This window comes from Phocoena phocoena, chromosome 20 (genome assembly GCF_963924675.1).
Source record: "Phocoena phocoena chromosome 20, mPhoPho1.1, whole genome shotgun sequence".
Taxonomy (NCBI): domain Eukaryota; kingdom Metazoa; phylum Chordata; class Mammalia; order Artiodactyla; family Phocoenidae; genus Phocoena; species Phocoena phocoena.
The window spans coordinates 17,877,520-17,896,156 of NC_089238.1; the positions used below are offsets into that span (position 1 = coordinate 17,877,520).

At 41.5% G+C, this 18,637-nt stretch overlaps 1 protein-coding gene across 1 annotated transcript in view; it reads left to right on the top strand.

Moving 5' to 3' along the window:
* CEP89 (centrosomal protein 89) overlaps nt 1–18,637 on the top strand; it is a 79,499-nt gene that overhangs the window by 18,691 nt on the left and 42,171 nt on the right. The window contains exons 5-9 of the mRNA XM_065898356.1: nt 3,113–3,215; nt 5,995–6,023; nt 8,280–8,322; nt 10,578–10,796; nt 12,130–12,272. Of these exons, the coding sequence (XP_065754428.1) occupies nt 3,113–3,215; nt 5,995–6,023; nt 8,280–8,322; nt 10,578–10,796; nt 12,130–12,272 (537 nt within the window). The remainder of the gene's footprint in view (nt 1–3,112; nt 3,216–5,994; nt 6,024–8,279; nt 8,323–10,577; nt 10,797–12,129; nt 12,273–18,637) is intronic.

Consider the following 18,637-nt stretch of genomic DNA (forward strand, 5'->3'; position numbering starts at 1 on the left):
CGCTGCGGTGGCTTCTCTTGTTGTGGAGCACGGGCTCTAGGCGTGCGGGCTTCAGTAGTTGTGTCTCACAGGCTCTAGAGCGCAGGTTCAGTAGTTGTGGCACACGGGCTTAGTTGCTCCTTGGCATGTGGGATCTTCCCAGACCAGGGCTGGAACCCGTGTCCGCTGCATTGGCAGGCGGATTCTTAACCACTGTGCCAGCAGGGAAGTCCCCTCCATCTTTCTTTTGTTTGATATTTGCGTGGTCTATTTTTTTCCAACCTTTAATTTTTTTTGGCCATGCCATGCAGCCCCAGCAGTGAGAGCGCCAAGTCCTAACCACTGGATATCCGGGGAATTCCCAATCCATCCTTTAATTTTAACCTTTCTATATCCTTATGTTTAGCTCTGTCTTGTAAATAGCATCTAGTTGGTTTTTTTTTTTTAAGTTTACTGAGATATAATTCACATACATACTATTCATCCATTTAATGTTTACAATTCAATGCAGCATATGGTTTTTGTTAACTAAGTTTGACCAACTTTTCCTTTGTCTTTTTACTGGACCATTCGGTTCTTTTATGTTTAACATTTTATATGGATATATTTGAGTTTAAATGTGCCATCTTTATTTTTCCTACTTGTCCTATTACTCTGTATCTCTTTTCCTCTTCCATTCTTTTGGATTGATGATTTTTTTAGTTCTATTTCTTTCCCTCTACTAGTTTGCAAATTATACTGGCTTGTTTTCTTTTCTGATAATTACCCTGTAAATTCTAGCATGTACATTTTACCCTTTAAAATCTGAGTTAGTGTCCTAACCAGGAGGAGGATGAAGGAGGTTAGGCCAGGGCTACAGACGGATGAGGGAAAGGCCACTCCTGGCATCCCTGATGGCAGCACTGTGGCTGAGTTGGCCAGCTTCTTCCTCCCTTCCTTCAGTACCCAAACAATTTTTGTTTTAGTAACCAGGTGATTTTCATACTCAGAAGTATGTAATAGTTTTAAAAATGTTTTAAATTAAAACTTTTATATTAGAGTGTTTTTAGAATATTGTCACAAATTCTTCAGGCTTACTTATCGCTGTATGAAATATACACAAAAGGCATATTAGCCATAAGTGTACAGCTCAGTGAATTTTTACAAAGTAGCCCCCATGCAGATTAAAAGAAAAAGAACAACACTACTAGGACCCCAGAAGTCCTCCTCTGTGACTGAGAGGACTCACTACTCCCCCAAGAGTTAACCACTGCCCTGACTCCGAAAGTAGACTGGATCTTAGAAAATCACCATAGGTTAGTTTTGCCTATTCTGAGGATTCTATGACTTTAATCATACAGTACGTATTCTTTGGAGTTTTTGAGTCTTCTGTCATTGTGTGTAGCAGTTGTTGGTTCGTTCTTATTGCTGTATAGTATCCAGTTGTACAGTTATAACATCCAATTAGTTATTCATTTTACTGAAGATGAATATTTGGTTGTTTCCAGATTGGGGCTTTTAGGAATAGTGCTGCTATGAACACTTGTGTGTACATATGTATATTTCTGGTGGGTCTATACCGCTCATATATACTGATGAGTGATATATGTATGGTCATAGGGCATATGTACGATCAGTCTTAGTGCTAGTAGATGCTGCCAAACATTATTTTCCATAATAGGGTATCTTTAGCATTTTCTTTTTTTTTTAGTTTATTTATTTACTTTTGGCTGCGTTGCATCTTTGTTGCTGCGCGCGGGCTTTCTGTAGTTGCAGCGAGCAGGGGCTACTCTTCATTGTGGTGCACAGGCTTCTTATTGCGGTGGCTTCTCTTGTTGCAGAGCATGGGCTCTAGGCACACAGGCTTCAGTAGTTGTGGCACGTGGGCTCAGTAGTTATGGCTCGCAGGCTCTAGAGCGCAGGCTCAGTAGTTGTGGTGCACGCTTAGTCGCTCCGCGGCATGTGGGATCTTCCTGTACCAGGGCTCAAACCCACGTCCCCTGCATTGGCAGGTGGATTCTTAACCTCTGCACCACCAGGGAAGCCATAGCAGTTTCGTATTTCCTTGATAAAAGTGAGTAGCATAATATATCTTTGATAGGGTGAACAAGGCAGGTGGGTTCCTAGGAGACAAAACCTAAGAGGTCATTTCTTTTTAATCCCTTCAGATGATGAGTAGAGTGGGAGACCTTTCTGCTGCTCTGAGCTGGGTCGCCCTGGAGCCCTGTACCCAGAGCCTGGTGGGCCTAGCCTTAGCTTTTGGCTCTGAAATGCCCCTTCTCTTGGGCATCTTGCCAGTGAGTTCTGCCCCCTCCCTGCCAGCCATGGGGATGACCCTTCCACGGCCTGCAGCACAGCACAGCTAAGCCAAGGTGATCGCATACGCAAGATACTATTCAGTGTAGCAGAAGGGAAGCCAGCCAGGGAGCACCAGTCACAGCTTTTTGTACAAGACATGGTTCACTGCACTTGCCCTTGGGCAGCCTCTGTCCCCACCTCCCAGAGCCCTGCCAGTGGGGTGGTCTCCTGTTCATCAGGGGAGGTCCCAGTCATGGCCCACAGGTCTGTGAGGGGCAGCTCTGCAGCCCTGCCACCATTCATGATACCTACGTAGAAGATGCTCACAGACAGCACAGGGGAGAGTTCCATTCCATCAGGAAGCATTCACAGCGGACTCACAGCCAGCCAGCATAATGGGCCTCGATCCCAAACAGTTGCCTGGATGAGGGCTCTCACAGGGCTCGTCAGCAGGTCTTGTCCCATGCAGAGATGAATACACAGCATCAGTACCAAGGCAGGGTGGTACTGGGTACTATGCAGAGCAGGCCAGAGGCAGCCCCTTTTCCTGAGTTGGTCCCTGGCAGGAATGGGGAAGGCGAGCTGCCCAGGTAGCATTGGGGGGGGGGGGGTGGGAGTGGCTGTGAAGTTCTCAATGGCTTAAGCATAATTTGGACGGCATTGCCTTTGCCACTGGGCTTCTCCTGAGGGACCCAAGATTTCATCCAGCCCTGCCAGATGCGGTCCTTTTATGTCTTAGAGAAGAAAGAGCAGTGGAGAAGGTGTGGAATAAGACGTTTGGGTTTGTTGGGAAGAAATTTGATACAGAAGCACTTATCACATAGTTGGCTGTTCCTTTGTCTTTTGTAACAAAAAGGTTCCATCGTCACATGGGGTGGACAGTGGAGATGAGGAAAATATTTCTGAACAAGATGGGTTTCCAGGCTCACCTGTTCCACCAGAGCATACACAAGAAAAAGGTAAAAAAAATTTTATTTAATTTAATATCTAAAAGCATTTTGTGGCAATAAATATTGGTTAACTTGGGGGAACATGTAGCCATTGCACCTTCATACTGTGATTCCATGATTTTAAGTTGGGAATATCCCTGAGTTTTGTTTTCACTGGGTTACAGTGAAAATAGTTGATTGCCCGGGTGTTCGGTCATCTTTAAAGCCTGAGGCCCTCACACTGGGGTCCATTTTGTCAGTTCCGGCAGCCGAGAGAGGCCCCCTGGGGTGGAGGGTCAGGGCTCAGGCTCTGAAGCTCCACACGCTCCTTCCTCTCTGCGCCCCAGGTCTAGCGCTGTGAGAGGCGGGTACCCAGTGGTCTCCCCAGGATGAGCGAGTGAGCTTGTCTTGTTCACCAGGCTAGCTCCAGTGCCTGGATCAGGGTCCTGGCCCATGGCAGGCTGTGACTACAGGTGTTTTGGATGAAAGAGTGCAGGGACATGTCTATGATACAACTTTGCAATAGCGCATCCTTGTACATTTCATTTGGCACAGTGAGAGAATTCAGCACATTAAAGAACAAAGGTTTTCCGTTTCCTAAGAGGTGGCTTATGTTTGAGAAGTGAGAAGGAGAGCCTGGCATACAGTGGGCACCAGTCACTGCTTTATCAGGACCCTCAGAGTTGCTTAGGCTCAAGAAAACTCTCATATAAGTCAGTTCACAAGGGGACTGATTGACAAGCAGAAGGCCAGCCTACTAATACCTGTGCCAGAAAACGCCAATTGATTAGGCCAGCATACCTTATCCCTGTGGGAAATCCACGTGTATATTCAATTCAAGTAAAAAGTATATCTCTTTTTTTTTTTTTTTGCTTTATGCGGGCCTCTCACTGTTGTGGCCTCTCCCATTGCGGAGCACAGGCTCCGGACGCGCAGGCTCAGCGGCCATGGCTCACGGGCCCAGCCGCTCCACGGCATGTGGGATCTTCCTGGACCGGGGCACGAACCCGTGTCCCCTGCATTGGCAGGCGGACTCTCAACCACTGCGCCACCAGGGAAGCCCATATCTCTTTTTAAATTACAGAATTAATATTTTCTCACTGTAAAAAAAAAAACGAACTGAAATGCAGAAATATAGGAGGTTAAACACACATAATTGTACTCCCGTAGAGTACAATTTTAACAACTTCGAATGCGTATGTGAATAAAATGTATGTTATTTTATTACCTGCCTTTTTTAAAAAATCATAACACATCCTGAATATCTCTGTGTTCATACATGTCCATCCACTTTCTAATGTCTGTGTTGTCTGTGGCCTGATGTGTTATATATCAGTCAGAATCCAATCAGTAGACAGAATGTATATGGTGATTTGAAAAAGGAAAGTTTAATGTAAAGAATTATTGACTGTAAGAGGATTGCCTACTAAGGGGTAGAGAGAAATCTAAAGAATGCAGGAATAGCAGATAGAGAGAACAGCTGCTCCCTCTTTTGTTAACAGAGGGCCCCCAAGAGAAGAAACATTTGGAGAATCTCCAATGCAGACATTGGAGAGGGTGCAGCTGTGGTCCACTGGCGGGTGGAGAAGTTAGCCGAGGTGTGTTGCTAACAGAACTCGCTGGAAAGCTGCCCTCTCCAGGGGAATTCCAGGAGAAGCCACCCATGGGGAAGTGCTGCTGGCCACCTAGAAAGAGGGAAGAAAGGAGGAGAGGGGAGAGAAAAAGAGGAACGCAGGGAAAGAGAGAGGATGGAGACCGCCTTCTGGAGTGAGGAACCCAAGCCCCTTCCTCCTCCTGGCAAGGTAGCGCTGCTGCAGTAACACAAGCCAGCAATAAAGGTGGGTTTGGAGCTGAACGGCAGTGTGGTAACTGGCGCACTTGGTAACACAGGTGGTGTTGAACTGGGAACGCAGGTGGTGGTTGGGAGGGAGTTCAGCTCCTCCAGTGGTTTTTGGTCTGTGATGGGCATTAGAAGCCCCTGGACACTTGTGAAAAGGCCCCACCCCAGCCCCAAATTCTGAGTCAGTGAATCTGGGCTGGAGCCCCAGAGGGTCTGTATTTTTAACAAGCTCTTTGGAGAGTCTGATGTGAGTGATCCTTAGGCAACACATCAGAAACACTGGTTTTTAGTGCTTTGGTTCTGTCATATCCAGGTGGCGAGAGGCTTGGTGAGTTCCTTAACCCCACTTCTACTCAGTTTGAGTGCACCTCTCATCAGGTTCTTATAAGGATTAAATTTATAAGGATGAAATTTAGTCGTATGTGTGAAGCACAGCATCCTCCATAATGCTAGCTGATAATTATTGTCTAAAGGCTAAAGCCTCAAACTCTGTCAGCCTGAGGTGCCACTCTGCGCCCTAGCAGTACCCGGCCAAGAAGCTTGGACCCTGACATCCTTTGGTCGAGGTACCAGCATCTGACCGAGTGGACTGCTACTGTAGGCGGGGAGACGGGGAGGCATCAGCTTCAGCCCATCTGGGGAATGGCGGTGGGACGGGTAGAGAGCTCTGGGAGGGGGAGTGCTGGGAAGATGGAGAAGGCTCAGAGTCGCGCTGAGGAGTTTGGCCTTGGTTCTCCAATCATGTGAGCCACTGAAGGTGCTCAGGAACGAGCAGCGGGGAGAGATGAGCAGTTCCGAGTTGGGCTCCTGCCTGGCTCTGGACCCGCTTCTCATGTGGCCTTGGGAAGGCTGCCCACCTGGGCCTGGTTTAGCTCATCTGCAGAAGGTGAGTTCCTAAGATTGTACTCTTCTGAGTTGTCAGATGTCTTTCTCTGCTTTACAAAGTTTTCTTTCTTTTTTTTTAATCAGATGGTAAACATTCTATTCTGAATTTAAAGGTAAGGATTGTTTTTTTGTGTGTGTGTTTTTTAAAAATTTATTTATTTATTTTTGGCTGCGTTGGGTCTTCGTTGCTGCACACGGGCTTTCTCTAGTTGTGGCGAGTTGGGGCTATTCTTCGTTGTGGTGCGCAGGCATCTCATTGCCGTGGCTTCTCTTGTTGCCGAGCACGGGCTCTAGGCATGCGGGCTTCAGTAGTTGTGGCGCATGGGCTTAGTTGCTCCGAGGCATGTGGGATCTTCCCGGACCAGGGCTCGAACCTATGTCCCCTGCATTGGCAGGCAGATTCTTACCCACTGCGCCACCAGGGGAGCCCAAGGATTGTTTTTTAAAAACTGATTTTCTCAATTAGTAGAATTTCCACCATAATTTCAAAACAACTTTTGTGATTTGTGGGGAAGAAAACTTCCATTAAGAGTTCTTTTCCATTGAATGTTTCTTTAAAAAAAGTTTTAAAACATGAAGAAACTCATGTTTTGCATAGTTTAAAATGAATGTAATGTGTTGAGGGATTAGAAATCACTTACATTTACATTTTCATTTGTAGAATGAATAGACAATAACCAGTTTGCAGACGTGGAAATAGTTTATTTAAGTTTTTAATTCTGCGATGTCAAAGGAGTTTAAAAATTAAAAACTTCTCAGTAGAGTTAATTTATAACCTTATCTACTTTTTCAGCAGAAATTAGAAACTTAGAATCAGACTGATGTGTAGTAGAAAAATGAACAAAAGTTCAAAAACTTCCCTTTCCTCTAAGTTTTGGGTTGAAAAGGAGGATGTTGTATTCTTTTCTCAGTACTTTTTTTTTTTTTTGCGGTACGCGGGCCTCTCACTGTTGTGGCCTCACCTGTTGCAGAGCACAGGCTCCGGACACGCAGGCTCAGCGGCCATGGCTCACGGGCCCAGCCACTCCGCGGCATGTGGGATCCTCCCGGACCAGGGCACAAACCCGTGTCCCTTGCATCAGCAGGTGGACTCTCAACCACTGTGCCACCAGGGAAGCCCTTCTCAGTGCTTTGAAAACGTGCTTCTCTGAAGCTAATGGGGTCTTTTTGCATATCCCAAGGAGAAAAGGCCAGTTGGAATTTGCTTTGTGCATCTCTGCTCAGCACCTACAGTCATATCACATGCTTTAGAATGTGAACTGATGGCCTGTCACTTATGGGACCTGCATGTAAACACTGTGACTGGCCACCAATAATAAATTGTGGAGAAAAGGCAACCCTCCTACACTGTTGGTGGGAATGTAAATTAGTACAGCCACTATGGACAACAGTATAGAGGTTCCTTAGAAAACTAAAATAGAGTTGCCATATGATCCAGCAATCCCACTCCTGGGCATATATCCGGAGAAAACTCTAATTTCCAAAGATACTGTGTTCACAGCAGCACTGTTTACAATAGCCAAGACATGGAAGCAACCTAAGTGCCCATCAACAGATGAATGGATAAAGAAGATGTGGTATACACACACACACACACACACACACACACACACACACACACACACACACAGAGGAATATTACTCAGCCAGAAAAAAGAATGAAATGCCATTTGCAGCAACATGGATGGGCCTAGAGATTATCATCCTGAGTGAAGTAAGCCAGACAAACCAAATATTGTACGGTATCACTTATGTGGAATCTAAAAAATAATACAAATGAACTTATTTACAAAAAAGAAATAGACTCACAGATATAGAAAACAAACATATAGTTACCAAAGGGGATGGGGGGAGGGAAAACTTAGGAGTATGAGAGTAATAGATACACACTACTATGTATAAAATAGATAAGCGACTAGGATGTACTGTATAGCACAGGGAATTGTATTCAGTATCTTATAATAACCTATAATGGAAGAGAATTGGAAAAAAATATATATGTATAACTGAACCACTTTGCTATACACCTGAAGCTAACACAATATTGTAAATCACCTAGACTCCAATTAAAAAAAAAAAAAGACACTGAACTCATGGACAAAAAGGCAGGAAGAAAGCAGCAGGACTTCCCTTGCTGCTCAGAGAACCTGCCAAGAGGGGAAATCCCTTAAGGTTTTGGTTCATTTAAAAGAAACAGTGAATATTAAAGTTTCTAAAGCTAAAACAAACTAGCAACTATAAGAGCCAAAATGAAGGGGGAACAAGTACTTAAATATTTGATATATGATGACCTACCTGCTTGTGCCAATCCACTTTTAGGAGATGCTGAGACTCTTAATTCATTACTCTCATGTTGTTTTCTTCCTTAGGATGAAAAACCATCATTGTGTGGAAAACCTCCACCCTCTCCAGGTATTTGCCTTTTGAATTTCATTGTGATTGAAAAGCTGATTGTTCTAGTGAATACCCAGAATAATCTCACATAAAACAAAGATTTTTTTTTTTTTTCCTGTAAAGGCTGTTGCTTCTGTCCCATTATCAGAATTGGGAAGAGGAGGCAGTTTGTTGAATTTCCACCTTTGCCTTAAAAGAGAGAGTCCAAACGTGTACACGTTGGATGATGGATATATGTCCCCATGGCATGTGCTCAGATCCTGGGGAGGGGAGTGGACCTGTGGGTTGTAGGCAGACACTGGGAGGAGGGTGTATGCAAACGGGGGCTCTGCTCAGGGGCTAGAGACAGAGCTGAGGGGTCTGGAAATACTTTCTGGGGTGCTATCCCCTCTACAGTTTGAGGAGCCTCATTAGCTTTCAAGGTGGATTTTGTAATTTTTTTCCTGTTAAGCCTCACATTGCTAGTCTGAAAATCCTATCAGGAATCAAGGCTTTTGTCTATCCTCCATGTCTGATTGGCTTTGTTTTCACCCTTTCTATCTCGGTGTTTTTGGTGCTGCTGTATTCTGGGATATTGCTGGGCCTCTAATGTCTAGCCCACAGGTTGATTCTTCATTGTATGTATTCTGCTGCTCAGCCCATCCTTTGAATTTGTATTGTGAATGAAACTGTTTGTTTCCATGATTTCTATTAAGTATTGACAAACATCTCTCTGGAATCTTAACTACACCCATTCAAAAATCTTATAGTTGCTGAGCAGCCAGCTGTGTCCTCTGTTATTTGATTTTGGTGCTTCTCTTAGCTCACATGGTTCTTGGTGATGTGATGTGTTCGCCTTGGTCCTTGGGAGTCCCTGTTGGTCTGCCTGGGGATGCTGTATCTGATTACTGCAGGCTGCTCAGAGGGGGAAACCAGTGGGCTGTCAGGCGTACAGCCTGTCTCCAGTGACTGACAGGGACAGACAGGGTGTGTGGTCAGCCAGGGGGTTCGGGGGTCCCTCTTCCTCCTGAGTTTCCCCAGCCCCAGTGCCTGCCTGCATCTGTCCTCAGAGCCTGTCTGTACTACCCGGCCCAGGGGACTTGAACCATTGCTGATCCCATCTGGCACATTAACTGGATACCTCATCAGCCCTTTCTAGGTCACTTTGTGTCCCCGCTACCTGCCAGGGCAAAGCACATCCCTGGAAGCACTCCCACCTCCAGTAGCTGACCTCTCCTGGCATATTTTAGGCTGCAGCTTCCATCTTCAATCTAATCTCAAATGTTTTCTTTCCGGGATTCCTGGTGGCTCGCCTCTTGTTTTCAGTGTAGCTGTGGAGTTACTCATTTCTTAGACTTTCCTTTCATGTTCTAGGGGTTGGGGATGTGTGTGTCAGAGGTCAGGGGAGGCTGTCTGGAGTCACCAGCATTCCCGCCCTTGTCTGCACATCTGCACACAGAAGCTCTGCCCGGGCTGGGAGCCCATCGTAGCCCTCACCTCCTTTGATCTCTCTGTGGAACATCGCTCTCTGCTTTCCTCCATCTTTCTTGCTGCTCCTTCCTAACATCCTTCGTGGTCTCTGGCTTTCTTCTCACCCCGGTGCCTTCAGGTCTGCCCACATGCTGGTGGCGCCTCAGTCTCTCCAGCTGAGGCTGCCTTCAGAGCTCCGGGCCCATGTCCTAGCCTGGGCTTCCCTTCCCCTGCCATGCTTGTGTCCCTTGTCTGGCTAGATGTCTTCCAAACCACAGGTCTTGGTGCTCATCCTTGACTTGCCCCCCTCACTGTCCACACCCAGTTGAGTTCTTGAGCCCTGCTGAGCTTTCGCCCCTGAATCCTTCTCTCATGTCCTTTCCTCTCCATCCCTACTCTAGGAGTCTCCTGACTGGTCTCCCTGCCTCTGGGCTAGGCCTCCTTCCTGTTAGGTTTCTTCACTGCTGGCCTCAGGGATTCATCTGAGAGTAGAGCCTCTTCTTTCCATACTTCTGCCTGAAAGGCTTTCTGGCTCCTGGTGGCCTGCAGGATACAACCTCCACTCTGCATATTATGATATGTACAATCCTATGTCCAACAGTATAGAGCTTCCACTGGCTCCTGCCTCCCCCTCTGTCATCCCTCTTCCTGTTGCTCACTGTAGTCTCAACAGACCATGCACCCTTTGCTGTATAGGCCATTCTCTTTGCAGGCACTGACATGAAGAGTTGCTCATGTGGTTTTTGAAATTGTCTCCTGTAATTTTGATGTAGAATTGTAAATATCAATTAATATTTTAAAACTTTTTTCCTGTGCCTTTTTAGATGTAAATGGTAGAACACATCAAAGACATATAGAAATAACCAAAGAAAAGTTCGAGGAATTAAAAGAAGACAATTTGCATCTAAACAATGCAAATCAAACCCTTACTCTTGAACTTAACATAATAAAAAAAACAATGAAAGAACTACAGTTAAAACTTAAAAGAATGGAGAAAGAAAATGGAAAGCTGAAAGAAGTTGAGAAAGCATCCTCTCAGGAAGGTGGGGACAACTACAAAGTTCTTTTATTAAAGGAACAAACAAGATTTCAAATTTTCCTATTTATTTTGAAAGTTAATATTTTATGTTACAGTATTTGGTGATATTAATGTTCTTGATATTTTGTTATGATTTTAAGGTCTTTCATTAATATCCTTATACTTGTTGAAATTTGATTTCATCTGCTGTGTCATTATTATTATGCTAAAATTCCAATACTTCTTTTGATTCTTAGCATAGTATTGTACATATGTTTCATATCAGTTTTTATCCCCATGAACAGCGTATAAAAGTGGCTCTTTCACCACATACTTACCAATGATGAGGATTGTATTTTCCTTGCGAATTTGATAGGTTAAAAAAAAAAGAAGAATCCCATTTTAGTTTAATTCATTTACTATTGATGAAGTTGAATATTTTTTTTCATTATCTTTGTGGGTCATTTTCTTTCTCTTTTATAAGTTTTCCCATTTTAAATTGAGATGCTTTGATCTTTTCTGTTGATTTGTAGGAGCTCTTTACATATTAAGGGTTTTAGGCCTTTGTCATGTATGTAATATTTTCTCAGTTTGTTGATAATTCAGCTAAACATATAGGATATTTTTCTGTTATGACCTATGCCATTGGTGTCAAGTTCTTTTTAATGCTAAGATCAGGGACTTCTGTGGTGGTTAAGACTCCACACTTGCACTGTGCAGTGGGGGCAGGTTCAATCTCTGGTCTGGGAACTAGGATCCCACGTGCTGCGTGGCACGGCTAAAAAAATAATAATAATAATGCTAAGGTCATATAAATATTCACTGTTTTCAATGTTTTCTCTGTATATTTATCTGTTTATATAAGTCTAATACTATGGCCTTAAGAAAGATGTTGTAGTTTTCTTTATACAGACCCTGCATATTTCTTGTCTTAGGCATATTTCTAGATACTTTATATTATTTGTGCTATTATTTTGTGGGATCTATTTTCTATGACGTTTTCTAATAAGACATTACTATTATGTGGGAAAGTTATTAGTTGTAATAAATTCTCCATTTATTCTATATAATTTTCATGGAACATATTTGTCTATCATCTGAAATGACTTTTTTTCAACCTAAAATTTTTATTTTACCTTAATTATACATGCAAAATTTTTCACAAACTTCCAAAACACTGTTGACTATTCAGTGTTAAAAAAACTTGGTTACTTTTATTCATTTGTATCTATATATCTGTCATTCACTGCCTTTGTGAGCCTAAAAGGGAAAGAAGGACAATCAGCAATTTATATAAAATCTTGATAAATTTGAAATAAGTTCTTATGGTATAATATTGAATTTATATTTTTCAGTAGTCGCTGCACCGGAGTTACATTATCTAAGAAAACAAGCTCAAGAACTGGTGGATGAAAATGATGGATTGAAACTGACTGTTCATTGTTTGAATGTAGAACTGAGTAGATATCAAACAAAATTCAGGCATTTATCCAAGGAAGAGGTAATGTTTCCTATTAAGAAAAATCAGTTTTCTGATATTTTAACCTTTCCTGTTGAATTGGTTTCCAATTCTAAAGGGCTCATATTTATTATAATTTGGTATAAAAAAAGATACATCCAAAGTAGAGTCTTTCTGAGCACCTTTCTATTTTCTCCCTCCCTCCCTTCTTCCCACCCTCCCTTTCTCTGATGGGTCTTGGAACATCCCCAACTACTGGGAACCACTAAGAATAAAGGCAGCAGCTTGGACAATCACAGAGGTTTGAGAGGCAGCCAAGAGCTTGGGCCAGGCTGATGGATGAGACTCATCTCCTATACAAGACCACTCTGTCAAGACAGGAGAGGTGGCTGTTTTTTCTAATGCACAGAAACCAACACAGAGAGTAAAGGAAAATGAAGAAAAAAGGGAATATGTTCTAAAGAAGAGAACGAGATAAATCTCCCCAAACTGATCTTAATGAAATCCAGATAAGTGATTTACTTAAAAGAGAGTTTAAAATAACAGTCATAAAGATGCTCAGCAATGTCAGGAAAGCATGAACAAAGTGAGAATTTCAACGAAGAGATAGAAAATATTTAAAAAGTACCAAAGAGAAATCATAGAGCAGAAGAATATAATCCTTGAGGTGAAAAATTCAATAGAGTGTTTCAACAGCCGACTAGCGCAAGTGTGAGAAAGGATCAGTGAGCTTGAAGACAGGGCAGTGGAATTTATCCAAACAGAAGAGTAAAAAGAATGAAAAAGAGTGAAGATAGCTTAAGGAATGCCATCATGTGGATTACAGAGGTCCCAGAGGGGAAAGAGAGAAAGGGGCATAAAGCTCATTTAAAGAAATAATGCTGAAAAGTTCCCTGGGGAAAGAAATAGACATCTCAATCCAGGAAGCCCAGAGAGTTCTAAATAAGATGAATCCAAAGGCACCCACATCAAAACACATTATAATTAAATTGTCAAAAGTTAAAACAAGGAGACAATCTTAAAACCAGCAAGAGAAAAACATGTTACATACAAGGAAACCCTCATAAGATGTATCAGCAGAAACTTTGCAGACCAGAAGGGAGTAGCACAATATATTCAACCAAGAATACACTACCCAGCAAAGTTGTCCTTTAGAATTGGAGTAGACAGAGGTAAAGAGTTTTCAGGACATACAAAAGCAGAAGGAGTTAATCACCACCAGACCAGCCTTACAAGAAATGTTAAAGGACTTTCTTCAAGCTGAAATACAAGGGCACTAATTAGTAACAGGAAAACATGAAATTAAAATTTTCACTGGTAAAGGTAAATATATAGTAAAATTAAAGATAATCTGTTGTTGTGAAGTTGGTGGGTTAATCACTTATAAATCTAGTATGAAGGTTAAAAGACAAAGATAGTAAAAATATAACTACAATAATTTGTTGATGAATATACAAGATAAAAAGATGTAAATTGCAGCATCATAAAGATAAAATGGGGAGAGAATAAAAAATGTAGTTTTGCAATTCATTCAAACTTAAGTTATCAACTTAAAATAGACGGTTATAAGTTGTTTTATGTAAGCCTCATAGTAACCACAAAGCAGAAACCTATAGTACATACACAGAAAGTAAAGACAAAGTAATCTAAACGTAACACTACAGAAAATCATGAAATCACACTTGAAGAGAGCAAGAGAAGAAAGGAACCAAAAGGAATTACAGAAAGCCAGGGAACAGTGAACAAAATGGCAATTAAGTCCATACCTAACAATAATTACTTTAAATATAAATGGGCTAAAATTCTCCAATCAAAACACATAGAGTGGTTGAATGGATAAAAAAGCAAGACCCATGTATGTACTGCTTACAAGAGACTCACTTCAGATGTAAAGACATAAACAGACTGAAAGTGAAGGGATGGAAAAATGTACTCCATGCAAATGGAAGCCAAAAGAAAGGTGGGTTGGCTTTACTTAGACAAAATAGACTTTAAGACAAAGACTGTAATAAGAGACAAAGGTGGTTATAAGATGATAAAGAGGTCACTCCAACAAGAGGATATAATATTTATAAATATTTGTGAACCCAACATAGGCACACCTAAAAATATAAAGCAAATATTCACAGACCTAAAGAGAAAAACAGACAGTCATACAATAATAGTAGACAACTTTAATACCCCACTTTTATTAATGGATAGATCATCCAGACAGATAATCAGTAAGGAAACATTGGCCTTAAATGATACGTCAGACCATGTGTATACAGAACATTGCATCCAAAAGCAACAGAATAAACATCCTTCTCCAAGCACACATGTAACATTCTCCAGGATAGATCATATGTTAGGCCACAACACAAGTCTTAATAAATTTAAAAGGATTGAAATCATATCAAGTATCTTTTCTGACCACAATAGTGTAAAACTAGAAATCAATTAAAAGAAGGAAACTGGAAAATTAACAAATATGTGGACATTAAACAACATGCTACTCTGATCAAACAGTGGATCAAAGAAGAAATCAGAAAACATCTTGAGACAAATGAAAATGGAAACACAACATAACAAAACTTATTGGATACAGCAAAAGCAATTCCAAGAGGGAAGTTCATAGTAATAAACACCTACACTAAGAGACAAGAAAGATCTCAAGTAAACAACCTAACTTTATACCTCAATAGAAAAAGAACAAATGAAGCCCAAAGTTAATAGAAGGAAGGAAATAACAAGGATCATAGCAGAAATAAATTAAATAAAAACTAGAAAAGATCAATGAACTAAGCTGATTGTTTGAAATCTTACCAAGTATTAATACTAACCCTTCTCAAACTCTTCTGAAGAATTGAAGAGGAAGAGACACTGCTAAACTCATTTTACGAGACCAGCATTACCCTAATGCCAAAGCCAGACAAGAACACTCCAGGAAAATTGTAGGCCAATGTCCCTGATAAACAGAGATACAAAAATCCTCAACAAAATATTAGCAAACTGAATTCAACAGTATAGTTGACCCTCAGACAACATGGGTTTGAACCGTATGGGTGCGTTATACGTGAATTTTATTTCCAGTAAATACGTACAGTACTACAGAATCCACGGTTGGTTGAATTGGCAGCTGTAGAACTGTGGATCTGGAGAGCCAACTGTGGGACTTGAGCATCTGCAGATTTTGGTATCCACAGCCAGTCCTAGGACCAGTTCTCCACAGAGAGGGATGACTGTATATTGAAAGGATCAAACACCACGATCAAGTGCTGTTTATTCACGGGATACAAGGATGGTTCAGCATCTGCAAATTAGTCAGTACAGTAAGTCCCCTACATACGAACGAGTTCCGTTCCGAGAGCACATTTGTAAGTCCGATTTGTTCCCAAGTCCAGCAAAGTTAGCCTAGGTACCCAACAAACACAATTGGCTATATAGTACTGTACCATACTAGGTTTATAATACTTTTCACACAATATGTAAAACACAAAAAATAAAACATTTTTAATCTTACGATATAGTAAGTAGCACAGTACAGTACAGTACGATATAGCACAGTAGCACAGTACAACGGCTGGCATACAGGGGTTGGCGTGGAGTGAATAGGCAAGAAGAGTTACTGACTGGAGGAGGGAGAGGAGGTGGGAGCTGGTACAGCTGAAGGACCATCAGCAATAGGAGACAGGGCAAGCTGCAGTTTCACTCATGCCTGATGTTGATGGAGCACGTTTGCATCTTTGAAAGTTCGCAACTTGAAGGTTTGTATGTAGGGGACTTGCTATATAATACACCATATTAACAAAATTAAGAGTAAAACCTGTGATCATCTCAATAGATGCAGAAAATTTTGACAAAAATTCAACATATTGTCATGATAAAAGCTCTCAACAAACCGGGTGTAGAAGGACCATACTGCAACATAGTAATAGGCCATATATGACAAGCCTACATCTAGAGCTGAAACCTTCAGGGGCAACACAAGGATGTCCACCCTTACCAGTTTTATTCAACAGAATACTAGAAGACCAAGCCAGAGCAATTAGGCAAGAAAGATATAAAAAGCCTCCAATTGGAAAGGAAGAAGTAAAATTGCCTCTGTTTGCTGATGACAATGAAATTATATATAGAAAACCCTAAAGGCTCCACCACAAAACTGTTAAAACTAATAAATGAATTCAGTAAATTTGCAGGATGTACAATCAATGTGCAAAAATCAGTTGTGTTTCTACACACCAAAAACTATTGGAAAGAGAAATTAAGAAAACAATCCCATTTATAGTAGCATCAAAAAGAATACAACACGTGGGAGTGAATTTACTAAGGAGGTGAAACATGTACACTTGATCTTAGCAAAAAGACCAAGAAGCGATAAGGAGGTGAAACATCTGTACACCAAAAGCTATAAAACATTGATGAAAGAAGTCAAAGATGATGCAAATAAGTGGAAAGATATCCTGTGCTCGTAGATTGAAAGAATATCGTTACAACGCCGTACTACCCAAAGTGACCTGCAGAGTCAGTATGATTGCTATCAAAATTCCAGTGGCATTTTTCACAGAAACAGATAAAACAATCCTAAAATTTATATGGAACCACAAAAGACCTCAAATATTTAAAGTAGACTCAAGAAAGAAAAAGCTGGAGATATCACACCTCCTGATTTCAAGCTATATTACAAAGAAATAGTAATCAAAACAGTGTACTGTTGGCATGAAAACAGACACATAGATCAATGGAACAGAATTGAGAGCCCAGATGTAAACCCATGTGTATACGGTCAACAAAGGAGCCAAGAATATACTATGGGGAAAGGATAGCCTCTTTAGTAAATGATGCTGGGAAAGCTGAATATCCACTTGCAAAAGAATGAAACTGGACCCCTGTTGTACACCATACACAAAAATCAACTCAAAATGAATTAAGGACTTGAATGTAAGACCTGAATTATAAAGCTCCTTGGTCTTGGCATTGATTTCTTGGATTTTTTAAAAAATTTATTTGTTTATCTATTTATGTTTGTCTGCTTTGGGTCTTCGTTGCTGCGTGCGGACTTTCTCTAGTTGTGGTGAGCGGGAGCTACTCTTTGCTGCAGTGCACGGGCTTCTCACTGGGGTGGCTTCTCTTGTTGCGGAGCACGGGCTCTAGGCTCACGGGCTTCAGTAGTCGTGGCACAAAGGCTTCAGTAGTTGTGGCTCGCGGGCTCTAGAAGCGCAGGCTCAGTAGTCGTGGTGCACGGGCTTAGTTGCTCCGCGGCATCTGGGATCTTCCCAGACCAGGGCTCGAACCCGTGTCCCCTGCATTGGCAGGCGGATTCTTAACCACTGTGCCACCAGGGAAGCCCTGATTTTTTGGATTTGATACCAGAAGCAAAGACAACAAAAGCAAAGATAAACAAATGGACTACATCAAACTAAAAAAGCTTTTGCAAAGGGAACTATAAACAAAATGAAAAGGCAACCTATGGAATGGGAGAAAATATTGGCAAACCACATGTCCAGTAAAGGGTTAATATCCAAACTATACAAGGAACTCATACAACTCAATCGCACAAAAACAAATAGCCCAATTTGAAAATGGGCAAAGGATCTGAATAGACATTTTTCCAAAGAAGACATACAGATGGGCAACAGGTATATGAAAAGGTGCTCAATGTCACTATTCATCAGGAAAATGCAACTTATGACCACAGTGAGATATCACCTCATGCCTGCTAGCGTGCCTTTTTTGAAAAAGATAGAAATTCTGGTGAGGGTGTGGAGAAAAGGGAACCCTTGTACACTATTGGTGAGAATGTAAGTTGGTGCAGCCACTATAAAAAACAGTATGGAGGTTCCTCAAGTAATTAAAAACGGAACTACCATACCGTTCAGCAATCCCACTTCTGGGTGTATATATAAAGGAAATGAAATCACTATCTTGAAGAGATAGCTATACTCTCACGTTCATTGCAGCATTATTTATGATAGCCAAGGATGAATGGATAAAGAAAATGTATATGTCACATGTTTTATATATATATATATATATATGTATATATATATACACACACACACAGACACGTATACATATATATATACATATATATAAAAACCATATGACATACAGTGGAATATTATTCAGCCTTAAAGAACAAGGCAGTTCTGTCACTTGCAACATGGGTGAACGTGTAGGGTATTATTCTAAGTGAAATAAGCCAGATAAAGGACTATACTGCTTGGTGTCACTTATACGTGGAATCTTAAAAAAAGAAGTCAAACTCATAGAAACACAGTTGAATGGTGACTGCCATGGGCTGGGGGGCAGGGCGGTGGGAAAAATAGGGAGAGGCAAGTAAAAGGGTACAAACTTTCAGGTATAAGATGAATGAGATCTGAGGATCCAATATATAACATGGTGACTATAGTTGATAATACTGTACT